At 49.5% G+C, this 16,993-nt stretch overlaps 1 protein-coding gene across 3 annotated transcripts in view; it reads left to right on the top strand.

The window, feature by feature from the left end:
- The window catches only part of nus1 (NUS1 dehydrodolichyl diphosphate synthase subunit), a 42,222-nt gene that overhangs the window by 4,839 nt on the left and 20,390 nt on the right, over positions 1-16,993 (top strand). For all 3 annotated transcript variants that reach the window (XM_072499395.1, XM_072499394.1, XM_072499396.1), the window contains exon 2: positions 16,624-16,746. In XM_072499395.1, the coding sequence (XP_072355496.1) occupies positions 16,624-16,746 (123 nt within the window). The remainder of the gene's footprint in view (positions 1-16,623; positions 16,747-16,993) is intronic.

Here is a 16,993-nt window from a genome sequence, read left to right as displayed (position 1 = left end):
GTTGACTACGGGTAATGCAGAGGCACAATGGAGGAAGGCACAGGGTGTACAGTACGAATATGGGGAGAAGGTGAGCAGGTTGCTGGCCCACCAACTGAGGAAAAGGGGAGCAGCGAGGGAGATGGGGGGGTGTGAGATGAGGAGGGAGAGATGGAGCAGAGAGAGTGAATGGAGTGTTCAAGGCATTTTATGAAAGATTATATGAAGCTCAGCCCCCGGATGGGAAGGAGAGAATGATGTGCTTTCTGGATCAGCTGGAATTTCCTAAGGTGGAGGAGCAGGAGAGGGCGGGACTGGGAGCACAGATTGAGACGGAGGAAGTAGTGAAAGGGATTGGGAGCATGCAGGCGGGGAAGGCCCCGGGACCAGACGGATTCCCAGTTGAATTCTATAGGAAATATATGGACTTGCTGGCACTGCTATTGATGAGAACCTTTAATGAGGCGAGGGAAAGGGGGCAGCTGCCCCCGACTATGTCAGAGGCAACGATATCGCTCCTCCTAAAGAAGGAAAAAGACCCGCTGCAATGCGGGTCCTATAGGCCTATTTCCCTCCTGAATGTGGACGCTAAGATTCTGGCCAAGGTAATGGCAACGAGGATAGAGGATTGTGTCCCGGGGGTGGTTCATGAGGACCAAACTGGGTTTGTGAAGGGGAGACAGCTGAATACAAATATACGGAGGCTGCTAGGGGTAATGATGATGCCCCCACCAGAGGGGGAAGCGGAGATAGTGGTGGCGATGGATGCCGAGAAAGCATTTGATAGAGTGGAGTGGGATTATTTGTGGGAGGTGCTGAGGAGATTTGGCTTTGGAGATGGGTATATCAGATGGGGACAGTTGTTGTATAGGGCCCCGATGGCGCGCGTGGTCACGAATGGACGGAGGTCTGATTATTTTCGGCTCCATAGAGGGACGAGGCAGGGATGTCCTCTGTCCCTGTTATTGTTTGCACTGGTGATTGAGCCCCTGGCCATAGCATTGAGGGGTTCCAGGAAGTGGAGGGGAGTACTCCGGGGAGGAGAAGAACACCGGGTATCTCTGTATGCGGATGATTTGTTGCTATATGTGGCGGACCCGGTGGAGGGGATGCCAGAGATAATGCGGATACTTGGAGTTTGGGGATTTTTCAGGGTATAAATTGAACATGGGGAAAAGTGAGTTGTTTGTGGTGCATCCAGGGGAGCAGAGCAGAGAAATAGAGGATTTACCGTTGAGGAAGGTAACAAGGGACTTTCGGTACTTGGGGATCCAGATAGCCAAGAATTGGGGTACATTACATGGGCTTAATTTAACGCGGTTGGTGGAGCAGATGGAGGAGGACTTTAAGAGATGGGACATGGTGTCCCTGGTTAAAATGGTGGTCCTCCCGAGATTCCTTTTTGTGTTTCAGTGCCTCCCGGTGGTGGTCGCGAAGGCTTTTTTCAAAAGAATCGAGAAGAGTATTATGAGTTGTGTGGGCCGGGAAGACCCCGAGAGTGAGGAGGGGATTTTTGCAGTGTAGTAGGGACAGGGACCGAGCCTAAGTGAGTACTACTGGGCCGCCAATATTTCAATGGTGTGTAAGTGGATGGGAGAAGAGGAGGGAGAGGCGTGGAAGAGATTGGAGAGGGCGTCCTGCAGTGGGACTAGCCTACAAGCTATGGTGACGGCGCCGTTGCCGTTCTCACCGAAGAAATACACCACAAGCCCGGTGGTGGTGGCTACATTGAAAATTTGGGGGCAGTGGAGATGGCATGGGGGAAAGACTGGAGCCTCGGTGCGGTCCCCGATAAGAAATAACCATAGGTTTGTTCCGGGGAGAATGGATGGGGGATTTGGAGCATGGCAAAGAGCAGGGGTAGCACAATTGAGAGATCTGTTCGTAGATGGGACGTTTGCGAGTCTGACGGAAAAATATGGGTTGCCCCAAGGGAATGCATTTCGGTATTTGCAACTGAGGGCTTTTGCGAGGCAACAGGTGAGGGAATTCCTGCAGCTCCCGACGCAGGAGGTGCAGGATAGAGTGATCTCAGAGACATGGGTGGGGGATGGTAAGGTGTCGGACATATATAGGGAAATGAGGGACGAGGGGGAGATCATGGTAGATGAGCTGAAAGGGGAAGAAGAGCTGGGGGAGGAGATTGAGGAGGGGCTGTGGGCTGATGCCCTACGTAGGATAAACTCATCGTCCTCGTGTGCCAGGCTAAGCCTGATACAATTTAAGGTGTTACACAGGGCGCATATGACTGGAGCACGGCTCAGTAAATTTTTTGGGGTAGAGGATAGGTGTGCGAGATGCTCGAGAAGCCCAGCGAATCACACCCACATGTTCTGGTCATGCCCGGCACTACAGGGGCTTTGGGTGGGGGTGGCAAAGGTGCTTTCGAAGGTGGTGGGTGTCCAGGTCGAACCAAGCTGGGGGTTGGCTATATTTGGGGTTGCAGAAGAGCTGGGAGTGCGGGAGGTGAGAGAGGCTGATGTTTTGGCCTTTGCGTCCCTAGTAGCCCGGCGCAGGATATTGTTAATGTGGAAGGAAGCCAAACCCCCGGGGGTGGAGACCTGGATAAATGACATGGCAGGGTTTATAAAGTTAGAACGGATTAAGTTCGTACTAAGGGGTTCGGCTCAAGGGTTCACCAGGCGGTGGCAACCGTTCGTCGACTACCTCACAGAAAGATAGAGGGAATGGAAAAGAAGACAACAGCAGCAACCCAGGGGGGAGGGGGGAGGGGGGAGGAATCGGACGGACTCTCAGGGATGTTATTGTATATGTATAGGCACTTGTTTTAGGTAATGTATATTGGACTGTTGGATTGTATCTTTGGAGAGTATTTATTTTTGACCAGGCAGTTGCCATTTAGTTTGGTTTTTGTTCATATATTATTTATTTGTTTAAAACTGGCCACTGTTATTTATATTGCTTTATTGTTGTTTAAAAGAAACACTACGTACTGTTATGTTTGGCCAAAAAATCTTGAATAAAATATATTTAAAAAAAAAAAAAATACGACCTGTTCTTTTCAGATTTTCCAGGAAACTTCGTTTGGCAGAATATTTTTGCCCATCTTATTTATTTTTAAAAAAAATGTATTTTATTGCAAACGTGTTCAAAAATACAAAAACATAAATAATCTGGAGAACATTCCAGTCTGTACAAACATCACCCCCCCCCCCCCCCCCCCCCCCCCCCCCCCTCTCTCGTGGCAAACAATTCCTAGAACATGGCCACGATCAAAGCCCTCCGCTGAACCCCTCAGTGCAAATTTCATCTTCTCCAACCGAAGGACGCCGTACAGGTCCCCTCGCCAGGCCACCACCCCTGGTGTTGTCAACCGCCATTCCTGCAAAATTCTTCGCTGGGCAACCAGAGAGGCGAAGGCCATGACATTGGCCTTCCTCCCCTCCTATAAGCTCCTGCATTTCCGATACCCCCAAAATCCCCATCATAGGGTCTGGCTTGACCTCTACTCCCAGAATGTTTGTTGGCGTCCCCGACACTCCCACCCCATATCTCTCCAGAGCATATGTATGTGATTTGCTGGTCCTTGCCCACACTTCTCACACTCGTTTTCCAACCCCTGGAAGAAACCACTCATCCTCGCTCGAGTCATGTGTGCCACCTTAAACTGTACTAAACTCCTCCTCTCACATGAGGTCGAATTCACCCTGCACAGCACCTCTCTCCACACTCCGACCTATCACTTTTCACCCCCCTCCTCCCATTTCTCCTTGGTCCTCATGACTTGCGTTCCCCCTGCTCCCCCAGCCATCCGTACAACTCCCAAATCCTACCCTCCCGTTCCATGCCTGGAAGCAGCAACGGTTCCACCAGGGCATACATCGGCAGCCTGGGAAACCTTTTCACACCTTCCGTATGAAGTCCCTCACTTGTAAGGGCGGCACGGTAGCTCAGCAGTTAGCATTGTTGCTTCACCGCGCCAAGATCTCCGGTTCGATTCCCAGCTTGTGTCACTGTGCAAAGTCTGCACGTTTTCCCTGTGTCTGTGGGATTCCTCCAGATTTTCTGTTTTCCTCCCACAAGTCCATAAAGACGTGCTGTTCGGTAATTTGGATATTCTGAATTCTCCCTCTTGTGTACCCGAACAGGCACTGGAAAGTGGCGACTAGGGGCTTTTCACAGTATCTTCATTGCAGTGTTAATATGAGCCTACTTGTAGCAATAAAGATTCTTATTATTATTATCATTAAATACCTAAATGCACTTCCCTTCGGGAGCTCTACCCTCTCCCACAGCTCCTCCAGACTTGTGAACCTCTCCTTCAAATATAAATCCCCCACCCTCCCCAACCCCACCTCTGTCCAGCTCCTGTACATACCATCCGTGTCCCCCGGTTTGAACTTGTGGTTCTCGCACAACGGTGTTAACACCGACATCTCTGCTATTTGTGGATTTTATCAATGACTTGGAGGAGGGGGCTGAAGGGTGGGTCAGTAAATTTGCTGATGGCACCAAGATTGGTGGAGTACTGGATGAGGTAGAGGGTGATGTAGGCTGCAAAGAGACATTGATAGGATGCAGAGCTGGGCTGAAAAATGGCAGATGGCTTAACCCTGATAAGTGCGAGGTGATTAATTTGGTAGGAGAAACGGCAGAGTTCTGAGGAATGTGGAGAAACCGATCTCGGAGTTCATGTCCATAGATCTCTGAAGGTTGCCACTCAAGTGGGCAGAGTCGTGAAGAAGGCCTATTGTGAGTGAGCGTTTATTAACAGGGGGCTTGAGTTTGAAAGCCGTGGGGTTATGCTGCAACTGTACATGCCCCTGGTGAGACCACATTTGGAGTATTGTGTGCAGTTCTGGTCACCTCACTGTAGGAAGGATGTGGAAGCATTGAAAAGGGTGCAAAGGAGATTTATCAGGATGCTGCCCGGTTCGGAGGATGGGTGTAATGAGGAAAGGTTGAGGGAGCTAGGGCGTTTCTCTTTGGCGTGGAGGAGGATGATGGACGATTTAATGGAGGTTTATAAGCGGATGAGGGGGATAGATAGAGTGGACTTTCAGAGACTATTTCCTCGGGTGGATGTAGCTGTTACAAGGGGGCATAACTATAAGATTCAGGGTGGGAGATTATAGGAGGGATGTCCGAGGTAGGTTCTTTACTCGGAGTGGTTAGGGTGTGGAATGGACTTCCTGCTGTGATAGCGGAGTCGGACACTTTAGGAACTTTCAAGCGGTTATTGGATAGGCACATGGAGCATACCAGAATGACGGAGTGGGGCAGCTTGACCTTGGTTTAGGACAATGCTCGGCACAACATCGAGGGCTGAAAGGCTTGTTCTGTCCTGTACGGTTCTATGTTCTATCCCCTCCATCCTGTGTCTCCTCAGCCGGTTCCACACCTTTTATTGCGGACTGCACAACAGAGTTCTCCGTATATCTCCTTGCCAGCGGAAGCGCTGCTGTCACCATGGCCCTTGGGTTGGACCTCCTGCAGGACTCTTCCTCCATCCTAACCCATTCTTACCCCTCTACTTCCCACCATTGCCTCATTTTCTCTACATTTGCTGCCCAATAGTACTGCAGGTTCGGTAACACCAACCCCCTTTCTGCCTCTGAAGCACCCGTGGCAACTTCCCTGCCCATATAAACTCAAATTACAGAGTCCAGCTTCTGGAAAAAAGCCTTCGGAATAAAAATCATGAGTGTCTGGAATACAAATAGGAACCTTGGCAGGACATTAATTTTCACCACTTGGACCCTCCCAGCCAGTGTCAGGTGTAGTGTACCCCACCTCCTAAAGTCCTCTATCTCCTCCACCAACTTTATGCAATGCCGCCCACTCTCCCGACACCTGGATCCCAGATACCTAAGCCTATCCATGGTTCCCCTAAATGGCAACCCCCCCCCCCCCCCCCCAAATTAGCTCCCTGACCCACTTTGTTCACGGGGGAAAAGCAAGGTGATCCCCATGTTCAACTTCTAACCCGAGAAAGCTCCAAACCCCTCTAATAAGCTCATAATCCTTCCCATACTCTCCAGTGGGTCTGACACATAACAACAGGTCGCCCACATACAGCGACATCTGTGCTCCCTTCTCCCCTCCTAATCCCCTGCAACTCTGCTGACCCCCTAAGGGCCATCACCAAGGTCTCTATCGCTAGGGCAAACCAGTGGTGACAGCAGACACCCCTGCCGCATTCCCCTATGCAACCCAAAAGTCTGTGAGCTCCCCTCATTGGTCGTACCATCGCCACTGAGGCCACTTACAGCAGACGCACCCCTGCCACAAATCTCGGCCCAACCCAAACCTTCCCGGGACTACGAACGGGTACCACCACTCCACCCGGTCAAATGCCTTCTCCGTGTCCATAGACACCTCCAACTCCTGTGCCCGTCCTCTCGATGGGGTCAAGATCACATTCAATAGTCTCCTTGTATTACTCTAGAGGTACCTGCCCTTCCCGAAGCCTGGTTTGATCCTCTGCAAACATCCCATCCTCCCTGCCAACACTTTCACATCTGTATTCAACAGTGATATGGGCCTGTATGACCCACATTTCTAATGGGTCCTTCCCTTTCTTTGGTATTAGCGTAATCATCACATGTGTCCTTATCTCCAGCAGCTCCCCCTTCTCCAGTGCCTCGCTAAACACCCCCAGTAGATGTGATGCCAGCTCCGCCGCAAACACCTTATAAAATTCCTCCGGGTAACCATCCAGCCCTGGGGCCTTCCCCAACTGCATCCCTCTTATGCTTTCCATTACCTCAACTTTTCCTCTAGTGCCTTTTCCTCCAGTGCCTATCTCCTCTCCTCATCCAGCCATGGGAATACCAGCTCATCCAAAAACCACTCCATAATCCCTTCTTCATCCCCCCGGATCGGCCCTGTACAATTCCTCATAATACTTCCTAAACACCTCATTTATCCTCCCCCGTTTTGACACTTTACCACCCCCCTCCCTGTCTGTATCCTCAGGATTTCTCTGGAGGTGGCCTGCCACTTTAGCTGATGGGCTTGCATGTAGCTCACCTTCTCTCCATACTAATACTGTACCCCCCTCGCCCTTCGTAGCTTTTCAACAGACCTTCCTGTCCTCAGTCTATCGAACTGCCCTGTAACTTCTTTCTCTTCGCCAATCCATCCGCGGTGGGGGCCCTCCAATACTCTCTATCCACCTCGACTATCTTGCCCAGTAATCGTTCGTACTCTTATCTCCATGCGTCTTGAATGAGATAATCTCCCCCCTAACCACCGCCTTCAATGCCTTCCAGAATGTGGCCACCAATACCTCCCCATCTTGATTCAACTCCACATAATCCTTAATCACCGACCATACCCTATTGCAGAACTCCCTATCTGCAAACAGTCCTGAGTCTAACCTCCAGCCCGGCCCCTGCTCCCGCCCCAAGCTAAGTCAGACCTCCAGCTAGTGCACGTCCGAGATTACTATCCCCATGTACTCTGCCCCCGCCAACACCTCCCGGCTCACCACAAGCATCAATTCTGGACTATACCTTTTGTACACGTGTGAGAAGAAGGCGTACCGTACCCCCCCCCCCCCCCCCCCCCCCCCCTCCTTCGGGTTCTTAAACCTCCACGGGTCCACCATACTCCTCCTTTCCATAAATCCTCCCAGCTCCTTCACCATCCGCAGCCTTCCCATTGACTTGGGGCTCAACCTGTCCATGCTTAGCTCCAGCAAACAATTAAAGTCTCCTTCCATAGTCAACTGATGTGTGGCCAAGTCTGGGATTTCTCCCAGCAGTTCCGCCATGGACCCTCACATTGTCTCAATTCGGTGCATATACGTTCACCCACACAACCGGTGTCCGCTCCCAACACACGCTCACTATCACCTATCTCCCACCCGGGTGATTTTGAACCCTGAGTGAAATACCTGACACCCAGGCGGCTCCTGCCGAAAAACCACCTCCGCCTTCAAACTTCTCAGGTGCACAAAGACTTGCAGTCTCTTCACAGGCCCGTTCAGCACCCGCCACGTTATGAGCCTTACCGGAGGCTTGCACCTCCATCCCCCTCGACTGTCTGCCACCCTCCCCTGTAATTTTATCCTAAACCAGGCCCATCCAAGATGGTCCCCTTCTCCTCCCATGAGCACGCTTCTCCTCCAACCCTGCCACGTTGCACCTCCCTTGGCCAACCCTCACTGGCTATCTCCTCCACTTCACTTCCGTTCAGCAACATTCCCTGCCTGCGTGGCAGCTCCTGCCGGAAGGCTCCTTGGATCTACCCTCCACCCACTTTCCCCCACCCCACCCCTTTCCTCCTTGATCTGTGTAAGTGGCTCCTTGTGGACCAACCCTCCCTCACCCAAACAAAGACTTATCCAAAAGCACAGGTCACCTCCTCCAAACAATAAACACCACCCTAGGCGGCGGAGGGGAGGGGTGGGGGGGGGGGGGAGTTGCCCCTTACAAACTTATTATCCCTTAACAAATAGTCACCACAATGAAATTCCCCCACCCGAGAAGAAAGAAAAGCACCCCATCCGACCCCCACACTACCTGCTGTGCCAACTCCTCCGTTCCTCGTCAGCTGTCCCCCAATTTATACTCTTTAATAAAGTCGTTAGCCGGGTGGCACAGTGGATAGCACTGGGATTATGGTGCTGAGGACCCGGGTTCGAAACCCGGCCTTGGGTAACTGTCCGTGTGGAGTTTGCACATTCTCCCCGTGTCTGCGTGGGTTTCACCCCCACAACCCAAAGATGTGCCGGTTAGGTGGATTGGCCACGCTAAATTGCCCCTTAATTGGAAAAAATAATTATTGGGTACTCAAAAAAAAAAAAAAAAAAAAAAAAAAAAAGTCATTGGCCTCCTCTGGCATTTTAAAATAGTACTCGCGGCCTTCAAAAGTCACCCACAGGCCAGGTATAGCACCCCAAATCCGATCTGCCAATCCAACTAACCCGCACATCTTGGACTGTGGGAGGAAACCCATGCAGACACTGGGAGAATGTACAAACTCCACACACACACACACACACACACACACACACACACACACACACACACACTGACCCAATGCCAAATTGAGCCCAGGTCCCTGACGCTGTGAGGCCATCGTGCCGCCCCAAAAGGTATGTTGCATTTTCTTTTCAGGTGAGCTATGTTGAAGGCAGCAAGAAGTATAAGAGATTGAAGCTGTTAGAGAGCAAGACTCTGACCTGTAAAGTAATTATCCTGACACGTTAAATAGCACATTTGATCATCTAACCTGTGGTGCTTGTATGATGTTTGTTAGATTTTGATTTCATGGCTATTAATTAACTGGTCACAAGTTTTATACATAATGGTGGATGGTGGGACGTTTGTTTCAACAAAACTTCACCTGTGGATTTAGTATTGCATTAGGTGGGGTTACGGGGATAGGGTGGAGGTGTGGAGCTTAAGTAGGGTGTTCTTCCCAAGGGTCGGTGCAGACTCGGGCCTCCTTCTGCACTGTAAATTCTATGATTTGGAACGCGATGACCTTGCATCTGGAGTGAAGTGACCTATGAAGGTACGTACTTTGTGAACCTTGCAGCCATCTGGGACAGAATGTGCTATTGTGAAAAGGCATTATTCTCAATTACTGATTGTGTTGTGCACAGAGGACACGGGTATACACTTGTAGATTTATCTAATATTCTTGATCGTGCTACTGTATAATATCTCGGTACTGTACAATAAGGAGGCATGAAATTGGAAGGGAGTCAACTGGTGTTGCCAGAGGACACAGATTAATATGCTTGGACGTAACCCATGGCTGGAAAGCTATACAAGCCCGAGACATTTGAAAGAAGAGTGCTCTCAGCTTGTTCGTAAGACAAGTTTTTAAAAATCCTAATTCTGGAAATTACTGCAGAAGCATTTTCTTGCTGCTTGGGAATGTCAATGAAAGAAAAGAATAGGGTGGTTGAGGCACAGTTGTTGAGGAGAGGGTAATGTATTCCCCCATCCAACCTACCCGGAGCAAATCTGTGGTTATTCCGATTCGGGGGTCCACACCGAGGCCCCCTCCTCCCCCTGTGTCTCCTCCACTGCCCCCAGATCCTCAGTGCCCCCCCCCCCCCACGCTTAAGAATACCCTTTTTACTCGCGGGGTTTTACTCGCCCACACAAATCCCGTGACAATCCTATTCACCCGCTTGAAAAAGGACTTGGGGATGAAAATGGGGAGGCACTGAAACACTAAGGGGAACCTGGGACGAACCATCTTCACAGTCTGCACCCGTCCTGCCAAGGAAAGCGGGAGCATATCCCACCTTTTAAACTCTCCCTCCATCTGCTCCACTAGCTGGGTTAAGTTCAGCCTGTGCAGGGCATCCCGGTTCCTGGCCACTTGTATCCCCAAGTAACGAAAGCTCCTCTCCACTATCCTGAGCGGGAGCTCCCTCAGTCTCTCCTCCTGGCCCCTACTGTGGACCACGAACAGCTCACACTTCCCCACGTTCAACTTCTACCCCGAGAACCTCCCGAAGTCACCCAGGATCTGCATGACCTCCCCCATCCCCTCGAACGGGTCCAAAATATACAACAGCAGGTCATCCGCGTAGAGGGAGACCTGGTGCTCCTCCCTTCCGCGCACCAGTCCCCTCCAATCCCCCGAAGTCCTGAGCGCAATGACCAATGGCTCGATTGCCAGGGCAAACAGCAACGGGGACAGGGGACACCCCTGTCTCGTCCCCTGATGCAGCCTGAAATATTCCGACCTTAGCCGGTTTGTGGACACACTCGCTACAGGGGCCTGATACAACATCTTGACCCACCCTATAAATCCCTCCCCAAATCCAAACCTGCCTAGTGCCTCCCACAGATACTCCCACTCCACCCTGTCAAAGGCCTTCTCCGCGTCCATCGCAGCCCCCCCGAGGACATCATGATAATATTCAGGAGCCTCCTCACATTCGTGTTCAGCTGCCTGCCCTTAACAAAACCCGTCTGGTCCTCCCCAATCACTCCCGGGACACAGTCCTCTATTCTGGTGGCCAGAATGATTGGCAACAGCTTGGCATCCACGTTCAGGAGTGATATCGGCCTGTAGGACCCACACTGAAGCGAATCCTTCTCCTTCTTCAGGATAAGTGAGATCAATGCCTGCGACATTGTCGGAGGGAGGATCCCCTTCTCCTTTGCCTCATTGAACGTTCACATCCGGAGCGGGCTCAACAGCTCCAAGAACTTCTTGTAAAATTCTACGTGGAAGCCGTCTGGGCCTGGGGCCTTACCCGTCTGCATGCCTGCCAGCCCCCTGACTACCTCCTCCAACCCAATCGGGGCCCCCATTCCCTGCACCTGCTCTGCCTCCACCCTTGGGAACCTCAACCAGTCCATGGACCGCCTCATCCCTTCCCCCCTCTCCGGGGGGTTCCGACTTGTATAACCTTCCATAGAACTCCCTGAAGACTTAATTGACCCTCTCTGGGCTCAGCACCATGTTGCCTTCCCTATCCTGCACTCCCCCAATCTCTTGCCACCTCCTCTCCTTCTCTCTATGGGGCCTAATGGAGATTACCTCTTCCCTAATGACTGCCTTCAGAGCCTCCCAAACCACTCTCACCGTCACCTCTCCTGCCATTCGCTCCCACATAATTCTCAATACTCCTCCTTATCCGCCCGCACATCTCGTCGTCCGCCGGCAGCCCCATATCCAGCCACCAGAGAGGGCGCTGACCCTGTTCTGCCCCCAGTCGCAGGTCCACCCAGTGCGGGGCATGGGCCAAAACTGCAATGGCCGAGTATTCTACCCCCTCCACCCTCTGAATTAACGCCCTACTCAACACACAGAAGTCTATTCGCGAATAGACTCTATGAACATGGGAGAAAAAGGAAAACTCCTTCGTCCTTGGCCGCATAAACCTCCAGGGGTCCACTCCCCCCATCTGGCCCATGAACTCCCATAAGGCCCTGGCCGCCGCTGGCCTCTTTCCCGTTCTGGACTTGGAACGATCCAAGCTTGGATCCAAGACCGTATTAAAGTCCCCTCCCATAATCAGGTGACTTATCTCCAAGTCTGGGATCCTACCCAACACGCGCCTCAAAGTCCGCATCGTCCCAGTTCGGGGCATATACATTCACTAACACCACCTGGGCCCCCTGCAGCTTGCCACTCATCATTGTATACCTGCCCCCCTTAACTGCCACGATGCTCCCTGCCTCAAATGCCACTTGTTTACTGACCAAAATAGCCACTCCTCTGATCTTTGAGTCTAACCACAAGTGAAACACCTGTCCCACCCACCCTTTCCTTAGCCTCATCTGGTCCGCGAGCTTTAAGTGCGTCTCTTGCAACATGGCCATGTCCGCCTTCAGCCCCATTAAATGCAAGAACACGCTTGACCGGCCCATTCAGGCCATTCACGTTCCACGTGATCAGCCTGGTCGGGGGGATGGGGGGCGGTAACCCCCCCCCCATCCCGCCGACTAGCCATCTCCCTTTTTCGGCCAACTGCGTGCCCCCGCCTCTTTCCCCCCCCCCCCCCCCCCCCCCCCCCCCGGCGGCCCCCTCGCCCGACTCCATCCATACCCCTCACCTGGCTCCCCTTCAGTCAGCAAAGCAGCACTCCTTCTCTCTCTTCTCTTCTCTTTTCCCCCCCCCCCCCCCCCTCTTTGCCAAGCATCCACTTAGCTCTGGACCCCCCCCCCACCCCCCGCATTGTGCTTCCGTGAGTCAGCTCACCTATGCTGACCCTGGCTGCTCCCGCCTCTATATACCAACCCTTAACTCGTTGCCTCCTTCAGGCTGCCCTACTCCCCCACAGGGTAGTGGGGCAAGCGCCATCTGAGACCTCCCCGTGTACCGGACAGCCCGTCCTGGGCGTTTCACACCCTAGCACCGCACACCTGGAAAACAAGCAAAACAAACAACCGAACCCCCCCCAACCAAACTAGGGCAGACATGCCCATAAACTTATGCTTTACCCGCCGTCCTCCCACCGATCCCTCCCCACCCGCACATTTCACCCCCATGCAGCATCCCTTCGTTCATGTCCAGCTCCTCCTGCCCGATGAACGACCACGCCTCCTCTGGGGTATCAAAATAGCGGTGCCTGTCCCGGTATGTTAGCCACCGTCTCGCCGGGTGCAGGAGCCCAAACATCACCCCTTTACCGTGGAGGACTGCCTTCGCCTGGTTAAAACCTGCACGCCTCCTCGCCAGCTCAGCTCCCAGGTCTTGGTAAATTCCGATCTCGCCATTCTCCCACTTACTACTCCGCTCTTTCTTCGCCCACCGCAGGACTTGCTCCCGGTCTGCCAAGTGCTGAAACCGTATCACCATCGCCCTCGGTGGCTCGTTTTCCCTCTGCTTTCTGGCGAGAACCCTGTGTGCCCATCAACGCCCCCAACATTACGTGCCACGTACGTGCTCGTGTCCGCCCCGTCCGCTCCTTCAGGAAGGCCCAGGATCTGCAGATTGTGGCTCCGAGACCTCCAATCTTTTTTTTTTTTAGTTATTTTTTTTTTAATTGTCGCAAATATGAAGTTACTGTGAAAAGTCCCTAGTCACCACATTCCGGTGCCTGTTTGGGTAAGCTGGTACGGGAATTGAACCTGTGCTGCTGGCCTTGTTCTGCACCACAAACCAGCTGTCCCTTTTATGTTCTCCTGTTTTTTAATTTGCTTATTCTCTGCCCGCTTTTGCAATTTCTGACTCCACAGAGAGTTATGTAATTTTTAGTACTGTTTAACATAGTTACTCGGGAATCTGCAGCCCATTGAAATTAAAAGCTGCTTACTTGCTGTCGATATGGCTTGAATGTCTTCCGGCGTCTGGACTTTTAGTTAGTGAAATGATTTAAAGCAGTTTCCCAAACTGGGTTCCATGGTCAGTCCGGCTGTTTTTACTTGTGTCACGACATCGACCTCACTTGATCTAGAGTCACAACATGGGTAAAATTTGATTTTATTTAAAATTCCCGATGTCCTTGGCTGACCCTAATAAACTGTAGTCACCAAGTTTGTAACTTTAACCTGAGATTGTGTACAGTATTATAATTAAATAGACAGAAAATGTAACTGACTTATCTATTACCCCATTCCTAACTACCCCCCCCACTCCCTACACACGAACACGCACGCACACGCACACGCACACAGAACACCCAAGGGAAAGGGGTGGTGGGAGGTTAAAGAAAATATAGTGATAAAGATCTTTGCACTTGGATGATTTCAAGTTAATGTATCTCTGTGGTTCAGCTTTGGTTTTGATAGTTCCTTCTAGGCTTGAGGTGGTTTCTATCTTCTCTGCAGGTTCAGTATCATTCCACATTCACCGCAAATAATTTGCTGGGCACTCCCTGCCTTCAGAACAATAAAGCAGTCTTTCACTTCAGTAAGCAGGAGGGAGAGCTCTAAACACTTCTGCCTAGTTTTCTCAGCAAGCATCACGCAGGAACCATCACTGATTGTTGTCAGGCAGAAAACTATCCCTGGCCAACCCACCAGTTGCCAGTTAACCGATCGAACCAACTTCCTCCAAAGCCAGTTCTTATGATTCACCTGGTGCTGAGGAGTCTGGCCTCTTCTCTCCAAAAACAAAACCTGGGAACACAGTGTCCCGGCAAGCAGACTGTTTCAACTGAGTCTTCTACTTTAAAGGTACATCCTGATTATGGATCCACAGACCAAAACTAATGAAATAAATGGGAACAAAGGAAATAAACAGACCGATTCTTGCAAATTAATTTAAAAACCTGCCCTTCCAGCTTGACCAATCAAAGGTAGTTGTTTCATTTTATTGGCTATTGATAGGCACACAGCCTATGAACTGAGAAACTCTGATTGGAGAGGTTGGAAATACTGGCCAAGTTGATAAAACGTTAGTGACGGGCTAGAGCCGCAGGAGGCCTGAGCGAGGAGAGTGGGAGCTCGAGGGAGAGGGTGTAGAGTGTGTGTAAATAACATTTTTAATTATAGTAAATATGCACAAATCTAAGAAATAGAAACATGTTCCTGTTGTGGAATAATCTTTTTTGTGCTTTAATTCTTCAACACAATAAGAATGTTTCTTGGGGGTTCCAATTTGGGAGGTCAAAAGGTTTGGTGGCTGGAACGGAAATATGTTGGATCGTTCTCTCTAATAACATTGATGTTATTCAACATTTACTCATTTGTTGTCAGTACCTATTTGAAGTTTAAACTGGCTGGCACACCCAAGTTTTACTCCCCATTACTTTTTGATTGTGTAAGAATTGCACATGAAGAGGTTGACTCACCAGTGACTGATGCTGGTTAAAGCTTTATAGTTGAGATGTTGAGCAACACTGAAAAGGATATAAGAACTTATTTACCCAATCATGTTGTGCCTGACTCAATTTTAGACAGCGAGAGAAACTAATGATGCAAGTTTGAAAACATAACACTGAATTCTAATATATTTTTCTCTAATTGCTGTTGTACTGTATGGGGGGAGGGGGGAGTTAAGTGGGGGGAGACGGGCATGTGAAGGTCCTGAACCACCGTGTTCTTCCTGTGGATCTGCAGTTGCACAAAATAACAATTTTTAATTGGCACTGTTTAATTGAGTATAGTTTTCTGCTACACAATTCGAGAACTGAAAGAATTTGAGGATCCTCCTTATAGTAGTGGCTGGCCACAGGGCCAATTAACCTTTGAAATATATTTTTCGCAAGCTTCGAAAGCTATATTTAAATGGATTTCCAGTTCCGAATTAGCAAGTTTTTTTGGTTAGACATGGATGAACATAATGGGCCTATATTCTTCCTTATCTGTATCTTCTGTGATTCTGAAAACTAATCAAAACATTTTCTTACACTTGAACCCCAAATTTCATCTCTTGAAGCTACAAATAGTTTCAAAAAGGATTTTATTTCAGCAATACAATGAGAATGAAGATTGTACTGAGCTCTTTCAAATTGCCAGTATATCATCTGAAAATTAATGATTTTATTAATCTGATATGGAATTCTTGTCTACCATTCACCCATTTGGCAATGTAATAAATTCTCCTATCACTGTTGGCATTTCAGGAAGTTCTCAAATTTAACACAGAAACAGCTAGTTTATGCCCAAACATTTTTTTTTTCTCTCTCTCCTCCCCCACCACTTTGTGGCATGTTAATCTATTTTCACCACAACTGGAATTGCTTCTCCTGCTGGGAACTACCTTTTTTACTCGAGCTTTCTGCAAACACGCTCCAATTGTAAGAGCAACTTATCATTTTAGGAAGTATTTATGCAGTCAACCTTCCTTTATCCAAGCTACCAGCATTGCACTCTAGAGACTAAAGACATCTTGAGCATAGTTGGCTTTTATTCACCAATTCTTTGTGAAGTGCTGGACAACTTATCTGACTGATCAAAGTTGGCAAAAACGTGCATACCTGTGACACTGATTTACCAGATTTGTTTATTGCTGCTAAACAAAGGACTGGAAATAACGGTTAGAGCAAAGAGTACATTAGTAAAAGCACAAGTGCTAACGATTCTGGGTCGATGCCAGAAGAACTTATTTTGACCCTTGCCCAACTTCATCTTGCAATGTGCTACCATAAATCCAATTTCCCAAATGTGGGCCAAGCCATTCACTGACCTTGATGAAGTCACTGACTGGTCTCGACTGCTTTAATCTTATTATTACCTCTTTTGACTGCTGTTTTGCTTATGATAATCACTGTTCTTAATAATCCAGCAAACCTGCCCTTCATTTGTCTTCCAGGTATTTTCAAGAGAAATAACTCCAGATTAATGGAGGAAATCTTAAAACAACAGCAAGAATTACTAGGTCTGGACTGTTCAAAATATTCTGAATTTTTAAATAGTCACCAGAAAGTTGAACAAGGTGGGTAGCTTGTGCATTTTTTCAATTGCATTTCTGTAGATTGAGATCCTTTCTAGGAAGGTAAATTGTACACAAATCTCGAATTAAAGTCCATTGCCATAGGAAGTTATTTTATGATTGGATTTGTATGATGCCATATGATCTATCCATTGTAAATATTGTCTTGTAAATATTGTCTTGTCATTGAAAGTGTTAATTTTATAGCAGTTTGCAGTGCATTAGTTGTGACATTTGAAATGACAGGCAT

The sequence above is a fragment of the Scyliorhinus torazame genome, chromosome 4 (assembly GCF_047496885.1).
Source record: "Scyliorhinus torazame isolate Kashiwa2021f chromosome 4, sScyTor2.1, whole genome shotgun sequence".
NCBI lineage: Eukaryota > Metazoa > Chordata > Chondrichthyes > Carcharhiniformes > Scyliorhinidae > Scyliorhinus > Scyliorhinus torazame.
This window is presented reverse-complemented; position numbering and strand designations above follow the sequence as displayed.